The following is a 17,383-nucleotide window of genomic DNA, read 5'->3' as shown; positions in this document are numbered from 1 at the left end:
AACAAGTACACAAATAACTTTCAAGTCTAATGAATTAAACATATAGTGAAACTTAAGTTTTCTTTCTTTTTTTGAAGATTTTATTTGTCTATTTGAAAGAGAGAACATGAGTAGGGCTGAGTAGCAGGCAGAGGGAGAAGCAGACCCGATGCAGGACTTGATCCTGGGACACTGGGATCAAGACCTGAGCTGAAGGCAGATGCCCAACAGACTGAGCCACCCAGGCGCCCCAGAGAAAAAGAACTTCCCACCCGTGGTTCCACTGGGGCTCAAACCCAGGACCTTCTGCGTGTAAAGCAGACGTGATAACCACTACACTATGGAACCTTCATTATTTGTTTTTATGTTTTCTTAAAAATGTCCCAATACTGAAAAAGAAAAAAAAAAAGGTTCCAATACTGTGGATAAAATTAGTTTTCAACTAAAATGACAAGTTTAGATTAATTACCTAATTATGCATTTTACAGTGGTTTCCAAAGCTCAGAAAATCTTGGAAACTTTACAAATGCATAAGATGTCAAATATGCACAGATTCCCTCTTCACCCCAAATACGAATCCTGTAGTTTTGCTTCTCTTAAATTTCTGTACTTTTTCTAAATTCTCAGGCTCAGGTGTATCCCCGTCACAGACAACAGTTACCATCCCATGCCCGAGCCTGCATATACATCCAAGATTTGAGCTGGCCCCTAGCTAGATTCCTGTCAATGCCCCTAATGGGACACTTGAAGGCTATTAATGATTGCTACGTATTGCTGTATTTCATGGGACGTGGTCTCAAGACCCTGACCCTTAGTTGTTGCTGTAGTTGTTTTTAAGACTTTATTTTTAAGTAACCTGTACACCCCACATGGGGCTTGAACTCATGACCCTGAGGTCAGGAGTCACACACTCCCCCAACTGAGGCACCCCCCACCCCTGACCATCCCTTAGTTTTAAGCTCTATCCCTTGGCTGGAGTTTGCATTTAGGTGTAGTGGTTCTCACAATATACTTTTCTCTCTAGCTCCAAAGACCTTTGCACTCGAAGAATCCTAAGATGTGTAAATACCCTTTTATCTGCTAATAAGACCTTGGGAATCCATGGAATCTTTCTAGAAGCTTTGATCAGACTGGGATTGGTTTCTAGGGCAAGATTGCTTAAGAGGTGGTGTGTTTTCTTCCCTACAGGCCCGTCAAGTCTGGGCGCCTCTCTTTTTGTGATTTCAGCAGGAGCGCATACTTTTTTGGATATTCTGAATTACAGTCAATTTTTAGCATCTCACAGGGCCCTGTCTGAGCTGCGGTCACCAAATCTGAGGCCATTTGATGGCAAGGTGTGATGTATCTGTGGAGCAGGCTAATTATTCATTCAACAATATTCATCGATTACCTCTTCTTTGTAGATATACAGCAGAGAACAGAAGATGTTCTTTGCCTTTCCGCTGCTTCTTGCCCAGAATTTCTCAACCTCAGTGCTATAATGCGGGGCCTCTGCTCGCTACATTCCAGCAGCTCCCATCCCACTCCGCATCTTGACAATCAAAAATGTCTCCAGATATTGCCGAATGTTCCTGGGAAGTAAAATCACCCCTCTTGAGGGATGCAGGAACCATAACAGCGTGTCCTGGTTTTGAACGAAAGCGTGTCACATCTTGGTCAATGCGAAATACCTGGTCTGAATCACATCTGTGGGGGGCAGAAGAATGGTCCCGTAAGATGTCCAGACACAACGGGGGCTGTGCAGATGTGGTTAAATTACAGATCTGAAGAGACAGGAAGATTATTCTGGATTATCCAAGTGAACCCAATGGAGTCACACGGGTCCTCTTATGAAGGAAGCAGGAGGTCGGGGTCAGGGAAGGAGGGGTAAGATGTAAGTTGAGGGCAGAAGAGGGACCCGATTGCTGGAAGGGGCCTGAGGCAAGGGCTACAGGCAGACTTTAGATGTTGGAAAGGGTCAGGAAACAGAACCTCCCCAGGAACCCCCAGAAGGGATACAGCCCAGCTGATGCCTTAATTGTAGCACAAGAGACCCATTCTGGACTTCGGACCTTCAGAACTGTAAGATAGTAAGTTTCCGTTCCTTCAAGTCACTACATTTACAGTAATTTGTTACAGCAGCTAGAGAAAACCAATCCAATATCCAAAATTCAGATTCTACTGACTCAGCCGTTTTTACGAAGTTCCGATGGAATTAATTAAAACATTTTTTGTTATGATGGAAATTTTAAGCATGTATATGTGACAGAGAACAGCTCATGGAACCTCCTTGACCCATCGCCAGCTTCAACAATTATCAACTCACGATGACCTTGTTTTTAAATCCACTCACTCCTGCTCTCCATCGCCTGTATGATGTTTAAACAAATCCTAGATATATCATATTTCCCATAATTATTTCCAAATGCATTTCTAAAATGTATGGACTACTTAAAAAAATAACTGAAATATTTTCTTTTTTTTTAAATTTTATTTATTTGACAGAGACACAGTGAGAGAGGGAACACAAGCAGGGGGGGTGGGAGACAGAGAAGCAGGCTTCCCGCCCGGCAGGGAGTCCGATGCAGGGCTCAATCCCAGGACCCTGGGATCATGACTGGAGCTGAAGGCAGATGCTTAACGACTGAGCCACCAAGGCACTCCCGAAATATCATTTTCCAACCCAAATTTAAAAAACAAGAATTCTTAATACCATCACCTCTCAAGGAGTGTTGCCATTTCCGGTTGCCTCATAAATATCACAGAGGTTTTTTCCAGTTTATTTATTTATTTATTTTTAAAATATTTTATTTATTTATTTGAGAGAAAGCCAGAGGGAGAAGACAAGTGAAGGAGAGGGGCAGAGGCAGAAGCAGGCTCCCTGCTGAGCAAAGAGTCTGATGCGGGACTTGATCCCGGGCCCCCGGGATCATGATCTGAGTCTAAGGCAGATATCTAACCGACTGAGCCACCGGGTGCCCCTCCAGCTGCTTTATTAATCACGATTCAAATACAGCCCACACCAGGCTACCAGTTGTTACGTCTCTATAGTCTCTTTTTCTTTTCTTTTTTTTTTTTTTTAAAGATTTTATTTATTTATTTGACAGACAGAGATGACAAGTAGGCAGAGAGGCAGGCAGAGAGAGAGGGAGAAACAGGCTCCCTGCTCAGCAGAGAGCCCGATGTGGGGCTCGATCCCAGGACCCTGAGATCATGACCTGAGCCGAAGGCAGAGGCTTAACCCACGGAGCCCCCCAGGCGCCCCTCTAGTCTCTTTTTCATCTGTAGCCTCCCTTTCCAACACTTTCGTACCCCTAGAAGTGTATTTCTTGGAGAAACAAGGCCATTGGTTGGGTAGAGCCTGCCCAGCTGGGATTTTGCTGATAGCATCGCCAAAGATGGGACTATGGTCCTGCGATGTCTGTGTTTCCTGGAAGCTAGTAATCGGATCTGCAGGCTTTGATCAGATTCAGGTTTGATTTTTTGGCAAGACTGCGTCATAGGTGGCGTGTTCTTCCACGGAAGCGCGTCGGCCCGGCTGCTATCTGTCCGGGATCATAGCAGCCCCCGCAGCTCAATGCCAGGATCCAGTCCCTCTGCAGGGGTGGGGGCTTCTTTCAAACCCAGATTCCATCACTCCTGCTTGAGGATCAGCCGAATGTTCTCACGAAGAGACACTTCCTTAACGACAGGTTGAACGCCCTGTGGTTCAAGGTACTTGTGAGCTTCGGGCTGCTCACGGCAAATACGGGCATTTCCCGCTTGCTGGTGGTCTGCACGGCGGGCACCATTTCTGTTTACGGAATGGGGTCTTGGAGTTAAGCGTGACATACCTGGGGCTTCTGGGTTTGGTGGGATTTCTGGGTGCTGTCGAGGTGGATTTCTGTTGTCTGGGATTTCCTAGCATTGGTTGGGACTCTGTGGACGGAGTCCTATAGATTGCTGTGTGCCCCCACCCCAAAGCAGCAGGAGCCTGGGACAAATTTGCAGGCGTATTGGTTTCCTGGGGACGCAGCAACAAAATACCAGAGAATGGGTGGCTTAAAAAACTTGAAATTTCTTTTCTCACTGCTCTGGAGGCTGGAAGTCTGAAATTAGGTTGTTGCCAGGGCCACGCTACCTCCCTCTGAAGCCTCTCAAGGGAGCGTCTGTTCTAGGTCTTTCTCCTAGATTCTGGTATTGCCGGCAGTCTTCGGCATTCATTGCCTTGTCGCTGCATCACCCCGATCTCTGCCTCCTTCATCACATGGCCTTCTCCTGCATATCTGCATCTTTTCCCTTCTTCTAAGGACACCAGTCATATGGGGTTAAGGTATGATGGTGTGATTTCATCTTAATTTAACTAATTACATCTGACCCTATTTCCAAACAAGGGGATGTTCACCAGGACCAGGCATAGGACCTGAACGTATGTTTTGGGGAGCATACTTCAACCCACAACACCAGGCAGCTTAGGGAGTACGAGCACAAGATGTTCTTCCTGCTGGCAATGTCATGCTGACCTTGGGGAGGTAATTGGCCGGGCAAAGAAGCCTTGGGGAGCAAGTGGTTTGATTTGCAGAGATAAGTTCTTCCTGCCCCTCAAACAATCTTCTGTGCTATAACCAAAAATTGGTGTCCCCACGGAATGTTCAAAGGACATGGCAGCTAGAAGGTATGGACAGGGCCCTGTGCTCCAGAGGACTTGTGCTAGATTTAATGCTCTACTCTCGCCATCTTGAAATTCTTCATATTTTTTTTTTTCAAAGGAGGCATCTGCTATGGTCTGAATGTTTGTGTGCTTCCTGAATTCATATGTTGGAATCCTAACCCCCCGTGTGATGGCACCAGGGGGTGGGGTCTTTAGGAGGCAGGGAAGTCATGGCATTGGAGTCTCGTGAATGGGATCGATGTTCTTTTAAGAGAGACCCAGAGTTCCCTCACCCCTTCTGCCATGGGAGGACACAGAGACCCAGAAGATGCCACCATGCTGGCATCCTGACCTTGGACTTCCCAGCCTCCAGAACTGTAAGAAACAAATTTCTGTTGTTCATAAGCCACTCAGTCTGTGGTCTTTTGTAAAAGCAGTCTGAACGGGCTAAGACAGGACCCCACCTCTCCACTGTGCGCTACAGAACACAGACCACAAGGGATGTGGCCAGTTCTCGGTAGGAACACCTGGCTGGGAGAGGCATAGGAAACAAGGCAACAATCACACGTTGTTTACAGCATAGCTGGCTTGGGGCTGGCTTTCTGCCCGTTTCTTCTTCTGTGTCAGGTAATTCTGGCTGGCCTTCACGGAGGCATGGCCTGAAGTTGAGTGACTAACAGAGCCAGTTCTTAAATGTGTTTATCGTGCAGAGAAAGTGTGAACGTGGCCATGATCATACTTTGCTCACTGACTGGAGTAGGGCTTGGCACATCTTCTTCTTTTTTTTTTTTAAAGATTTATTTATTTATTTATCTCTCAGACAGAGAGAGAGAGAGCGAGCGCGCACATACAAGCAGGGGAACGGCAGGCAGAGGAGAGGGAGAAGTGGACTCCAATGAGCAAGGAGCCGGATGTGGGACTCGATCCCAGGACTTTGAGTTCATGACCTGAGCACAAGGCAGATGCTCAACTGACTGAGCCAGCCAGGTGCCCCTGGGCGTGGCACCTCTTAAATCAATAAACCCCTACTGATTATGAAGTTAAGGAAAACATTACCCAGATGGCTCTTGGAATCAATAGTGGGAAATGGCCCCTCCCCCATCCCATCCCCTTCTGTGTGTGTAACACGGGGCTTGGCGCACGGACGGCTCTGGGCTGGGGGCTTCAGTGAGCTCCCCACGATGCTGCTGCAGCCGGCTTATGAACCACTCTGTGAGCAGAAGGACTTGTGGGGACGCCGAGCGGCTGGGAGTAAAGCGGGCAGATACGATTGCTCATTTCCACGTTGACCCGACTGGACCACGCGGCGCCCAGGTATCTGGGCAAGCGTTGTTCTGGGCGTGTCCGTGACGTTGCTTCTGGACGAGCCGTGTTTGAGTCAACAGACTGAGGAAAGCAGATGTAGGTGGGTCTCCCGCGGTTCGTCGAGGGCCTGAATGATACAGAAAGAATGACTCTCCGTGAGTAAGGGGCAGCTCCTCCTGCGTGACCGTTGGGCCGGGACCTCGCTTTTCCTGCCTTTGGACTTGAACTGAAACATCAGCTCTTCGTGAGGCTCGAGCCCGCTAGCCTTGGACCAGCTACACCATTGGCTGTCCTGGGTCTCCAGGCGCTGATGGCCGATCCGGGGACTCATCAGCCTCCGTAATCACATCAGCGAATTCCTTAGAATGAATCTCTTTGTCTAGCTCTCCGTGTCTCTGGAAAACCCCGAGTAATACGGAGGTCAGCTGGGAACACTGAGCTTCCTGCTCAGGGCAATGCTTTATAGCTGTGGTCAGATCACACTCGACTCGTTACTTACTTACGTTCTCTGAGCCTTGGTTTCCGCGCCATAAAAGCCTAGGCAGTGCAAGTGTCCCTCCCCCTTTGCCGGGGGAGGGGTGTCTCAGCCTCGCACTAGTGGCACGTGGCGGGGATGGCTCTCTGTGGTGGGGCTGTCCTGTGCCCCGCGGGGTGCTGAGCAGCCTCTCTGGTTTCTCCTCACTGGACGCAGGGCAACCTCCTTCCAAAACTGTTTCCAGGCACTGCTACATGTCCCCTGGGGGCCACAGTCGTCACCCTGGCTGAGAATCACGGGTACATAACAACCATCTTGTGGATTTGCCGGGTTGTCACTCTAGGATCTAGCGAGGTTAACCGTATTTCAAAACTGTTCCATTCATGTTGCAGAAGATACTCATTTGTAACACTAGTGTTGTCAAATGGAAAAAAAAAAAATGGTTCATGACCCAGAGGCTGCTCCTTTCTGTGTTGCATAAATCCTCCTTCTTGTTTCTGTAAGTGGGAGACTTCCAAGCTGCTCGGCTTGGCTCACGAGGCTGAGGTCTGCAGTGTAAGAATCTGTTTTTCCAAATACACAGGGGACCGGAGTCATAATCCTGAACCGGAGAATCCAGCCAGAAGGAAGCGTCCTGTAGTACGCTGGCTCACGGCGGCTGTGTTTTCCTAAAATTACGGTTTGCCTGGAATACATTTTCAGTTTACTCATTAGCATTTTGTTGAACATAACCCACGGGCTGGGAAGGAAGAGAGGTAAAAATGTAGCCTTGGCGGGGGTTGGGGGGGGCGGGGAGACTTGGAGAGGAAGGAAGTGGGTGGTTCCGAGCGTTTTAAGATTGGGAGAGAAATCGGTCTAACATTTTTTTAAAATCTGAATTTTAATTACTCAGAAACAAATGGGGTCCACACAACAGCCACGATCAATGCCAAGAACACTGCTTGGGGCTGAGAAGCCGACACGCAGCAGAATACTGCACTGAGATGCACAAAACACAGACTGCCAGGCTTGGCCACACGGCTGTCTTTCCAGAATATCGTGCACGTCTTTGGAGTGGAAGATTAGGAGATGAGAAAACCCCGAATCTCCAAACTGGCCGCACTTACACTTTTGGGAAAAGCGCTGTCAGGCTCTCAGACCACATTCGAGATCTAAACAACAGCTTTTCTGATCACAGGTCAAATAAGTGTCTAAAGTTAAAGTCATAAAGCCACAAAGTAAAACATCAGGGAATAGCCCCACCCTGTCCCCATTCCAGTCCCTGAGCCTGCAGAGGGTTCCCAGGTTAAGAGTTCTGGCATTTTGTCCCTTCCTTTGCAGTCCCTAAGCCCGCCAGACAGGAATTAGCAGGAACTCCATCTAATGTCCTCCACAGCCTGTGGATTTGCATTATTTAAATATATGGGAAGTGCCCATAATTGAGTAATTATTCCAGCATTTAAAGAATGCCAAACAATGAGCGGTTTCTTCTTCAGACCCAATCTTTCCCACTTCCGGTTTCCTCTCAGCGCAACGTGCAGAATTAGCCAATGTGTCATTTCCTAGAACACTTGATTGTTTACACGAGTAAGCAAGACTCCTTTGGCAGTATTTATTTCTCTCATTTTGGATGCGATGATTGTGGCCTTCATGGTACTCCCTTTTCTAAAAGTTTCTCAAGCATCGAATGTGTCTAGATGCAATTCCGCAGTTTGTTTTTTAAAATGAAGACTTTCCTTTGGGAAGAGCAGAAATCTTCGAGCTCTGTGTCGGCTCGTCTGGCATGCAAAGAGCGTGCTGCTTTTACTCCTTAGCAAGCATTTTAAGGAAAATCTTCTGCAAGCTATGCTTCGAGTGCATTTTAACCGTTTCAGAAAAGGGATTTCCCAGAACGTCGGGGCAGCGAACAAGCATCTGCTCCTCACTTCCCCAGAGCCTGCGTGGATTTTTCCTGAGCTGTTTTTCCATCAGAAACCTTGGGGAGAGGATAGGTCACGGCAACGTTGGCGCTCGGCGTTGGCGAGGCTGTGGTTTTTTAATATAGAGGCAACGAAGAATGTGTAATTGTGCCGTCAGCTCAGACCAAAGACTTCTTCCGCTCCAGGCTCCGGCGTGTGCCTCTGGTTTCAGTCCCACATGGAGAGCTCCCCTAGACCGTAAGGAAGATGGGCCTTCGTCTCCCTGACGATCCGCATGCGTACCGTTCTCCCGGATTCCTGGCGGGGCTGGGGAGGCCGGCTTCCCTTCCTCCCCCACCGCCTCTCATCTGTCCCAGCCCCCTGCACGGGTCTTCAGGGACCACCAGAGGCTGCTGAGGGCAAACCTTACGAGTCAAAAAGGGCTAACGGTGCTGTCAACAGGCCTTGGGGGCCCTAGATTCTGACCTTCTTTAGTTAGCTCAGTTGGGGAAGAGAAAAGCACTAGGCCTGCTGCATGTCTCAAGTCAGAGGGGTCCAGGGACCACGAACGCGTGTGTGGACAAGGCTTTTTCAGTGAAGGTCTCCCATCTGTCTTCACTGGCACGCTGTGTCCCCCTTTTCCGAACTCTTCTCTGGAATATCCGCGGGTGTTGTCATGGTGGTCAAATGATTTATATTTGCCAAGTGCTTGGAAGAGAGGAAGCACATCTGACTCTCTTGGGTCAGGCTCCCTAGAAGGATCTCCCTAGAAGATGGTCCCTGTGGGGACCATCGTCTTGTGAGTGACAGGACTGGGGGGGGTGCAGACTGAAGGGGTTTGGGAGGCCGGTGAGGGTGGGGAATGGCTAGCAAAGCCACAGTAGCCCACAGGGAGCTCTGGAGTGTGGTGGCTTGGACTTTGTCTCACGAAGGCAAGAGGCAGGACTGTCCTGCTGCGGAATCAGTCCCTGGGCTGGGGGGTGGGGGACATAAACCTCTCAGAAGTCTGTCAGCCAAGGGTGAACCTCCACGAATGGTGTGTGCCCCAGCCAGGGAGATCTGGGTGGGATGCTGCCATCTGCTACCAGAATCAAGTATTTGGGGTCAGCAGATCCACATGCCAAGGGGACAGGGCTCAGAACTGGGGAATCTGAAGACACGAGCCTCAGTTTCCGCATCCGAGGTGTCTTCCTTTGAGTCTCAGGGGCCTCTCTGCATCCTCAGTTTGGGGTCGGAACCCGGACTTCATCTGTAGACAAATCACAGTTGTACGCGCCTTGTGGCCTGGGGGGCACACAGAATCTATCTTACTCTCTTCAGCATGCCCGTCCCCAGCCCGGGGCTTGTACGCAGAAGGTGTGCAGCGCGGTTCCACCGGTACGCCAGACCTCCCACCTGCAGGGAAAAGCCAGTCCACGCCTGCCTCTCAGCACCTAACTGGATGGAACTCACCCCTCCCCTCCCACCCCTGCCCTTACGCTTTACCTGATGCTTTCTCTTCTTGCTGTTCTTTGTATGAGTCCTTTGATATGTGGGTGTTCTTCCTCTCTCTGGAGAGGCTGGCTTCACTCTCTAACACCCCGCAACCCCATTCAGGGCAGATTTGAGCGACGGTATCCAGATCGGTGAAATTCTGAAAGTACATGATGCCTGGGAAGGCGGGAAGGCAGCTTCAGCCCCGGCACGCTGGGTGGCAAAGTGACTGCGGGTGGGTGGCAAGAGAGAGAAAAGGCAGCGGCAGTTCCCTTGGCAATAACTCATGCCGATCAGGAGGGAAGATGTCAGAGCCGGGAGACTTGGCATCTGGGTATCCTCTGGAATGTGCAAGATCGGGAAGTATTTGCTTTTCTGTCCTCTCCCTGCCTTTCTCTGGAACATCCAATAATCATCCATGTTTCACTAAAAGGACTCTAGTGGTGGGATTTCTGGCATGTAAGTTTCGGGTGGGGGCAGATACTTGGAGAGCAAGGAAGCTTCTGTGCAGTGGTGGGAGGAGGGGAGGAAACACCTTCCTTAGGTTAGGGTTAGGGTTAGCATGTCTAACCAGTTAGCAGTCTCCATGCCTTCACAGTCTTTAAAAACATTTTCCCCTCATAAAAGTAACATTACCATTTTACAAACACTTTGGAGGGTAAATAGTTTTTTAAAAAACCATCTCACTGAAGGATTGCCAACTACTGTGAGCTGTTTGAAAGGTTTTCCTTTAGTTTCTTCTATGTATCTAGATTTGGATCGCTGTTTGACTTTTTACTAGCTATTTTTATATCATCATAACAGTGTTTTAAAACCTTCCTGATACTTTCCTGCATTTCCTGGCATTAAGTCCTGTGGTCAGGGAACTGGAGTACCAAGTAGCTGGGACACTTGGAGCAAGAGAGAACCCTAAAGTTGGACTTCAGTTTCCGTAGCTTGAGATGCGAGCGGAACGTAATTACCACCGAAGTTTCGAGGTTTCGGAATTGATCTGGCCACCTCCCCAGCAGTGGCCGACTTGGGTCTCTGCTCAAACTATCAGATCCTCCAGTCCGGAAGGTGGAAGAGCTCAAGGCAGGTCAGGTGTCCTGGTCCAGAGCGGGGACTCCGGACGAGCCCTTCTCGGGCTCTCCCGGCAGGGACGCATAAGCGCCCACCTGCCCAGTTCCCCGCTTCCAGGTGTGTCCTCCCAGCTCCACCCCAGATGCCTGGCCACGGGTACCTCTTCCAGCTACCCGAGCTCCCTCGGCCTCACTTACGGGGCTTTACCCCACTTCGCGGGACCATCTTGGGTATTCGGGAGACCCAGGGCACAGTTCCCCGCATCCCAAGTGGGCGGAGGGGTGGCTGTCCGCGAACTTCCAAAGCCTGGGAGTGGGTAAAGTGAGGTGACCGCCCTCTCCCCCGGGAATTGTTTGGGTCCCAGGGGTCAACCCGAGGCCGGCCGCGCCTGCTGCTCGGGTGGGGTGCCGTCCTCCCGGCCCTCCTTCCTCTCCGCGGTGGCCCGGGGGCGGACGGACGCGGCGGCGCCCATCCTGGCCCCGGCGCGGTTTCCCAGCGAGGCCGGAGGAGGGAGGTGATGGAATGGGAAGAGGGAGGAGCGCGCGGGGCGGGAGGGGAAGGAGAAGGAGGGGCAGCGGCTTCGGGGAGAAGGAGCCTCCGGCTGGGGAGCCGGAGGAGCAGCAGCAGGAGGAGGTGGGGGCCCAAGGGTAGAGGAGCCGGGAGCCGAGGAGCCCCGGGGGAGCTTGGAGGCGGAGCGGCGGAGGGAGACTGCAGAACTAGCAGGGAGCGCAGACGGTGCCGCCGAGGGCTCCGGGCGGAGGGGGCGGAGCAGCGAGAGGGCGGGGCACGCGGGCGCCCCGCCCCCTCCCGCCCCGGCCGCGCGGAGGAACGAAGATGGCCGGGCGCGCCGCGGGAATCAAGGGGCTGCTGGCAGCAGCGGCGGTGCCGGCGGCGGCGGCGGCTCCGGGACTGTGACTCCACGCGTGGCGGCGATCCGAGCGACCCGGGCGAGCGGGCGGGAGACGCGGGCGACGACGCGGAGGGCCGGGCGGGCGGCGGGCGGACGCCGGTGCGCGGGCGCCGGGCGGAGGATGCACCGGGTGCGGCGGGCGGCTCCCCGCGACTGCCCCCGCGCCCCGGGCGCCGGGCCTTAGTGCTGGCGGAGGAGGCGGCGCGCGCAGGGCGGCCGGGCGGCGGTAGCGGCGGCGGCGGCGGGGCTCGTGCGGTCATGCCGTGGCTGAGCGGCGGCCGGCGGCGGCGGCGGGGAGAGCCGCGGGAGGCCCCGCGGGAGCCGCCGCCGCCCGCGCAGCCCCCTCGGGAGCCGCCGCCGCCCGCGCCCCCCGTCGCGGCCCCCGCGCCCCCGGCGCCCTCCGCGCCGCCGCCGCCGCGGGCCCGGGAGAGCGCCGAGCTGCCGCTGCCCGCCGGCTGGGAGGAGGCGCGCGACTACGACGGCCGCGTCTTCTACATCGACCACAACACGCGCCAGACGTCGTGGATCGACCCCCGCGACCGGTAAGGGCGGGGGCGCTGGCCGGGGCTGGGATCCGGGCGCTCCATCCCTTGGGCTCTGGGAGTGGATCGAGGACGCCCGGAGGCCTCCGGGTCCGGTCGAAGATCGCGTGTCTTCGGGGCCCCTGCGGGGCTCCGGGCGCCCCTCGCCCCCACCCAAGGTCCGGGGGCCTTGGACGAGGATCGAGGCGCCCCCTCTCCGGCCTCGAGGCCCCGAAGTGCGGAGCCCCGGCCGCCTCCCGGCCCCCGCTGCGGGGCCGGCACAGTGACTTGGTTCCCTCACGTCACCCGCTGACCGGCGCCTGGAAGCTGGGCGCCTGGAATTTCCTCTCCCAGGGCTGACGGATGGCCCTCTTTTCCTTTTTCCGCCGGGGCCTCGCCCATCCCTCGCGGGCCTCGGCGGCCCACCGCCCCCGGCCCCGCGGCGGCCAGATGAGCTGTCATCTTGGAGCAGAAACGTGCGCCCCAGCTTCGTGGTGTGGGTTCCTTGTCTGGCGGGCTCAGCCTAGTTTCCAACCAAAGACTGCTGCCAGATGGGCCACTTGAGGGATTCCTAGTTCTTTCGGAGCTGCGAGAGCCTGCTCCCAGACCGTGCTGGTTGCTCTTTAGCGCCTTTTAAACAACCGACTTGAAATTCTGATTGAAATAGCCTTGCGTACTGCAGCCAGAATGGAATATGATTAGACCCATATGCTTTTGGAGTAAGCGCAAAACAAAAGTTGAATTTCAGGTTTTCTTTTTGTGCAAGACGTGAATGGGGCATTAAGTTGTCTTATAATTCATGTGAATCTATCCCGTGGAGTAAAAAATGGATTCTTCTGAAAGCACTACCAGATTCCATTTAATTAAGTTCATGTAATGTGCTTTTCCTTAACTCTCTGTGTGATTGCTGCTTTCAGTGGTTCCGCTTTTTTGGAGAGATGCTTTTGTGCGTGTGTGTGTGTGGGGGGGGGTGGGGGGATTGGGAATTCTGTTGAAACCGAGTGTTTCTAGTGGTTACCTGATATCTTGTGCTATTGGGAGCAACTTCTCACTGCGCTGGGCCTGGGTGCTAGAAAGGAAATTCTGCAGGCTTCCCAGTGGTTTTAAGACTTGAAAAGGCTCAGTGTGATGACATTGCTCCTGCCTCCTCTTTACCTGCACAGGAAAGTGCTGCATGGCACTGGCCTTTGAAAATCAACTCTGGAGGAGGGAAGCTGTGGAATTACCGTTTGAAGAATCTCTCTGGGTTCAGATAGGGAAAAACAAAGCAAAACGATCCTGTTTCCCCGACATTCTCCCTGAACGCAGCTAGCCTCTGGACTCAGAAACTTAGATAAATCCTAGCCCAGTTTTATGGGTTAAAAAGATGCTTAGTTATTTTGAAAATCAGGTGAGATCATATAATAATTTTAACCAAAGGCTAGAGCCACAGCTGTCTGATCAAGCCTTGGATGGTTCTGGAATTGGTAGAACTGCTTGGAACGTAGCGCCCTTTTATGCTGTATGTCTGTTAAAAACCCAAACAACTGGAAAATGAACCAATTAAAAATCCTGTTTGGCTCAGAAAAGGCTAAGGCTCTTTTTTTATGAGGGTAATATAAAACAGTTGTGATTACCCTGGAGTGGGGATTCAAGATGAAAAATAGAAATGTGCAACTTTCCATTTTAATGGTAGGACCCAGGACATAGTTGAGCAGACCCTACAGGACTCAGCTTGTAGAATCTTCCTTTCTGTGTGTTTCACACACATTTCCTATTTCTTTTATTTTTCCAGAAATCTGTTTGTGGTGCTGAATGACATTTTCACCCTTTTCAGACATCACTTATGTTATCGATTTGTTTTAAAGTCCTGTTTCTAATGCTAAAAGTGTCAATTGAGTGAACAAAAGTGCATATTTTACATTTTTTGTAAAGTAAAAACATGTGTATACTTTTATGAGACATTGTTTTTATAGTGAGTGAAAATTCAGCAGGGGACAGCTTGCACTTCAGCTCCCATAATACCTTGCCCGAAATATGTATGGAATGCTCAGCAAGCCGCAAACATTTAAGTGGGTTCTACCGAGGGGTGTAAATGGCGTCTGGTGTAATAGCCACTCTTCTTCCTCTTTCAAAACAGAACCCTGCCGATTTTTATGGGTGACTGATTATCCTTGAAAGTTGTAATTGATTTTTATTATATGGAAAAACTGTTCGTCGGAGCACATTTTCTCCATGTGCATCTGCCACTTAAAACCCTTTTGGAGTTGTGTCTGATTCACACAACTGGAAGACGGTGTTCAAGGACTTTCTCCAAATAGCTTCCAAATAGAGAACTGACAGGAGAGTGGCAAATAAATAAATAAATAGGTCTTTAAAGAAAATGAAGTTAGGAAGGAAGGAATAAATGAAGGTAGTAGGCGAGGCAAAAATTGTTGTTGACTCAGAACATTATTTCATATACCATTTAGTAAAAACTGTATCGCATAAGATATGTTCCTGTAAACAAAGCAACTGAGAGCCAAGGGTTGTAAATGATCTCTTGTAGAGTTTTATAGTGATTCCGAAATTCAGTGTTGTGTTTAACGTCAGTCTGTATTGGCAGCTCAGGGTGTGTTGGTGAATTAGTGGAGTTGTAATTTCTTCTTCTTCTTTTTAAAATTTTATTTATTTATTTGATATATAGAGAGAGACAGTGAGAGGGAGAAGCAGGCTTCCCGCTGAGCAGGGAGCCTGTCGTGGGACTCCATCCTAGGACCCTGGGATCATGACCTAAGCCAAAGCAGGCTTTGAGCAGACGCTTAAACAACTAAGCCACCCAGGCACCCCTGGAGCTGTAATTTCTTTCTCAGGTCACAACCAAAAGGTTGTAAGTATAAGGAAATAATCTTTACAGATGTGGCATCAGATGTATAAAAAAAAATCTCAGTGTTTTCAAAACGGAGTTTTTTTGGTTTGATTTTCAACCCACCTTAGGCTTCAGTTCACTCTCTCTGCAGATCAGTACCGTCTGTATAATTTTCATAGTTTCCTGTGAATTGTACCTAAAGACCTTGTTAAAAAATACAGAGTTGATTGTTTCTGTGGCTGGTAGTTTCTGTGGGTCAGTCTTGCGTGTTTTCTGTTAGTTGCATGCATGTATTCTGTGTATATTAACTCGGAGTTCAATGACCACTGTACACAAAGATATTTGCTATTTAGGCAGAAAACATGGGAAAAACATTTTTGTCTCCTTTGGAAAAATTTAGTGCCTTTGACAGTTGTGTATATATGTGCTTCCTGCATGATTGTGTTGATGTTATCCTACAGATGGACTGAGTGATTGAAACTTCATGTTCTGTTTCTTGGAGCTTAGTTGAGATTTCAATACTGGAATGCCAACCTCGAACAGCTTAGAGATGGTGGACCATATCCCATTTGAGATCAAAGCAGAATGTAAATAATCCTGACGATGGTAGAAGACCCAGATTATATCATGACATAAACTTTCAGGGACCCATTTGTTCTTGAGATGGGATTTCACCTGCTCCAACTGGAGAAATTCTGTGGCATATTAACATTCCTTTGAACAGGCCATTGTTTTTTGGGGAAAACAATCCATGGTTTGGGAATTTGCCAGGCTAGAGCCCCATATAACAGAGCCTGATGACATCATTGCCACCTTCTTGCGACCTTTATCTAGCATTAATTAATAGGAGGTTTACTATATTTACTCCACAGAGTCTATTTCTGGATTATACAAACTTTTTGATAAACAATGATTTCTCCATTTTTCATATTTTAAGATTATTGGTACTGTCTGCATGAACATGGGGAGTGTCTTGCTTTTAAGGCCATAAGGGGTGGGCTCCTGGAAGAATCTTTGTTTAGATTATCAACAGTCATTTCTTGGTCTATTCTTGGCCTAATATCTTTCTTTTTCTTTCCTTCTTTCCTTCCTTCCTTTTTTCTTTCCTTTCTTTCTTTTTTTTTTTTAATGAATAGAAAAGTCATTTCTGAAAATAGAGCCCAGATGTTTAGAAATCTCAAAGTTGCCTTTCCTTCCTTTTCACTACACTGATTTCGGAAGTGGAAGTAACATGTTCTACCTTCTCTGGTAGGTTCTGCTTCAGGAACGCACAGGTCAACTGTTGAGTGTCAGAAGGCACCTGGCGATCCTGGTGAGCTTCTGTTAGCCCAGGTCTTTTTGCTAATGTTGGTTGCCTTTCTGATACATTCAATAAAATTACTCTGATAGAATAAGGCACCGTTGAATTCTCCTGAATTCAGTTATTCCCATTTAAATCCACTAAAATGAAGAAATATTTACAGAGATTCTTGGCCTCCTGTGCCCTGGGAAGGTGGATGGAGGCCCAGGTTTTCTGGGAGTTGGGAGACAGACATATAAAATGAATACAGTGGTCAACAAGGTGGTCATGGTTTCTGAGAAAAGGAGGGAGGGCTCATTTGAGCCTGGTGGTGGTGGGGGTGTCTTTATCTTCTTTCATTGATTTCCTCCGTTGAGGGTTTCTCCTTGGCTTTCTGGGAGCTGAGGAGGAAGGGGAGGAATGTGAAGAAAGTGCTGGAGGCAGGAAGTGCCTGTGGGCTATGGCTATTCGGAACCAGAGAGGTCAACTTCACCGAGCCAGCTTTGTCTTTCTGTGTGAGGTGAGACTTGGACAGGACCGTGAGGGGCTTGCAACCCTCAGCTTGGGAGTTGGAAGTGCTTGGACTGTCTCGTGCAGGCTCCTCATTTCGCACTGCAGGCCACAGCTGTGGGGACGTCCTGCCGGCCGTTGGAAGGACAGGGACTCCTGCGGAGCCTTCTGGCGGGGAACCAGTGCTCCTTCTGGAATGTCACTCAGCTGCCCAAAGTCCACCTGCTTTTAAGCGTCCTACCTCTGTGTGTTCGTTCGCTCATTCATTCATTCATTCCTTCCTTCCACAACTGTTGCACAGCCTCTCAGTCTCAGGTGCTCTTTCCGGGTTAGGGACCCCAGCGGTGAGCACCGGGAGTCTAGTCCCTGCCCCACGGGGCTGACCCATCCCACCATGGTGAGGGTATCTCAAAAGGGTGCCTGCAGAGCTGTGCAATCTCCAGTGTTTTCGAAATGGCGGGTCCTCTTTTTATTTCTTTAAAGCTCAGGGGACTAAGGAAGTGAGAGGAAAGGAGAAAGGGAGCAGGTTGGGGCAGCCCCCAGACAGCAAGCCCGG

General features: G+C 50.3%; 1 protein-coding gene and 1 non-coding gene across 2 annotated transcripts in view; one reads left to right on the top strand and one right to left on the bottom strand.

Moving 5' to 3' along the window:
- Window positions 1-254: 254 nt before the first annotated feature.
- Window positions 255-327, bottom strand: TRNAV-UAC. Its single transcript has one exon. It is a non-coding gene; the product is annotated as a tRNA-Val (tRNA).
- An 11,621-nt stretch (window positions 328-11,948) lies between these two features.
- WWC3 (WWC family member 3) overlaps window positions 11,949-17,383 on the top strand; it is a 109,840-nt gene continuing 104,405 nt past the window's right edge. The window contains exon 1 of the mRNA XM_044236067.1: window positions 11,949-12,232. Coding sequence (XP_044092002.1) covers window positions 11,949-12,232 — 284 coding nt within the window. The remainder of the gene's footprint in view (window positions 12,233-17,383) is intronic.

This window comes from Neovison vison, chromosome X (assembly GCF_020171115.1).
Source record: "Neovison vison isolate M4711 chromosome X, ASM_NN_V1, whole genome shotgun sequence".
NCBI classification, from domain to species: domain Eukaryota; kingdom Metazoa; phylum Chordata; class Mammalia; order Carnivora; family Mustelidae; genus Neogale; species Neogale vison.
The sequence above is the reverse complement of the archived record's forward strand: the minus strand, read 5'-3'. Positions and strand labels throughout refer to the sequence as shown.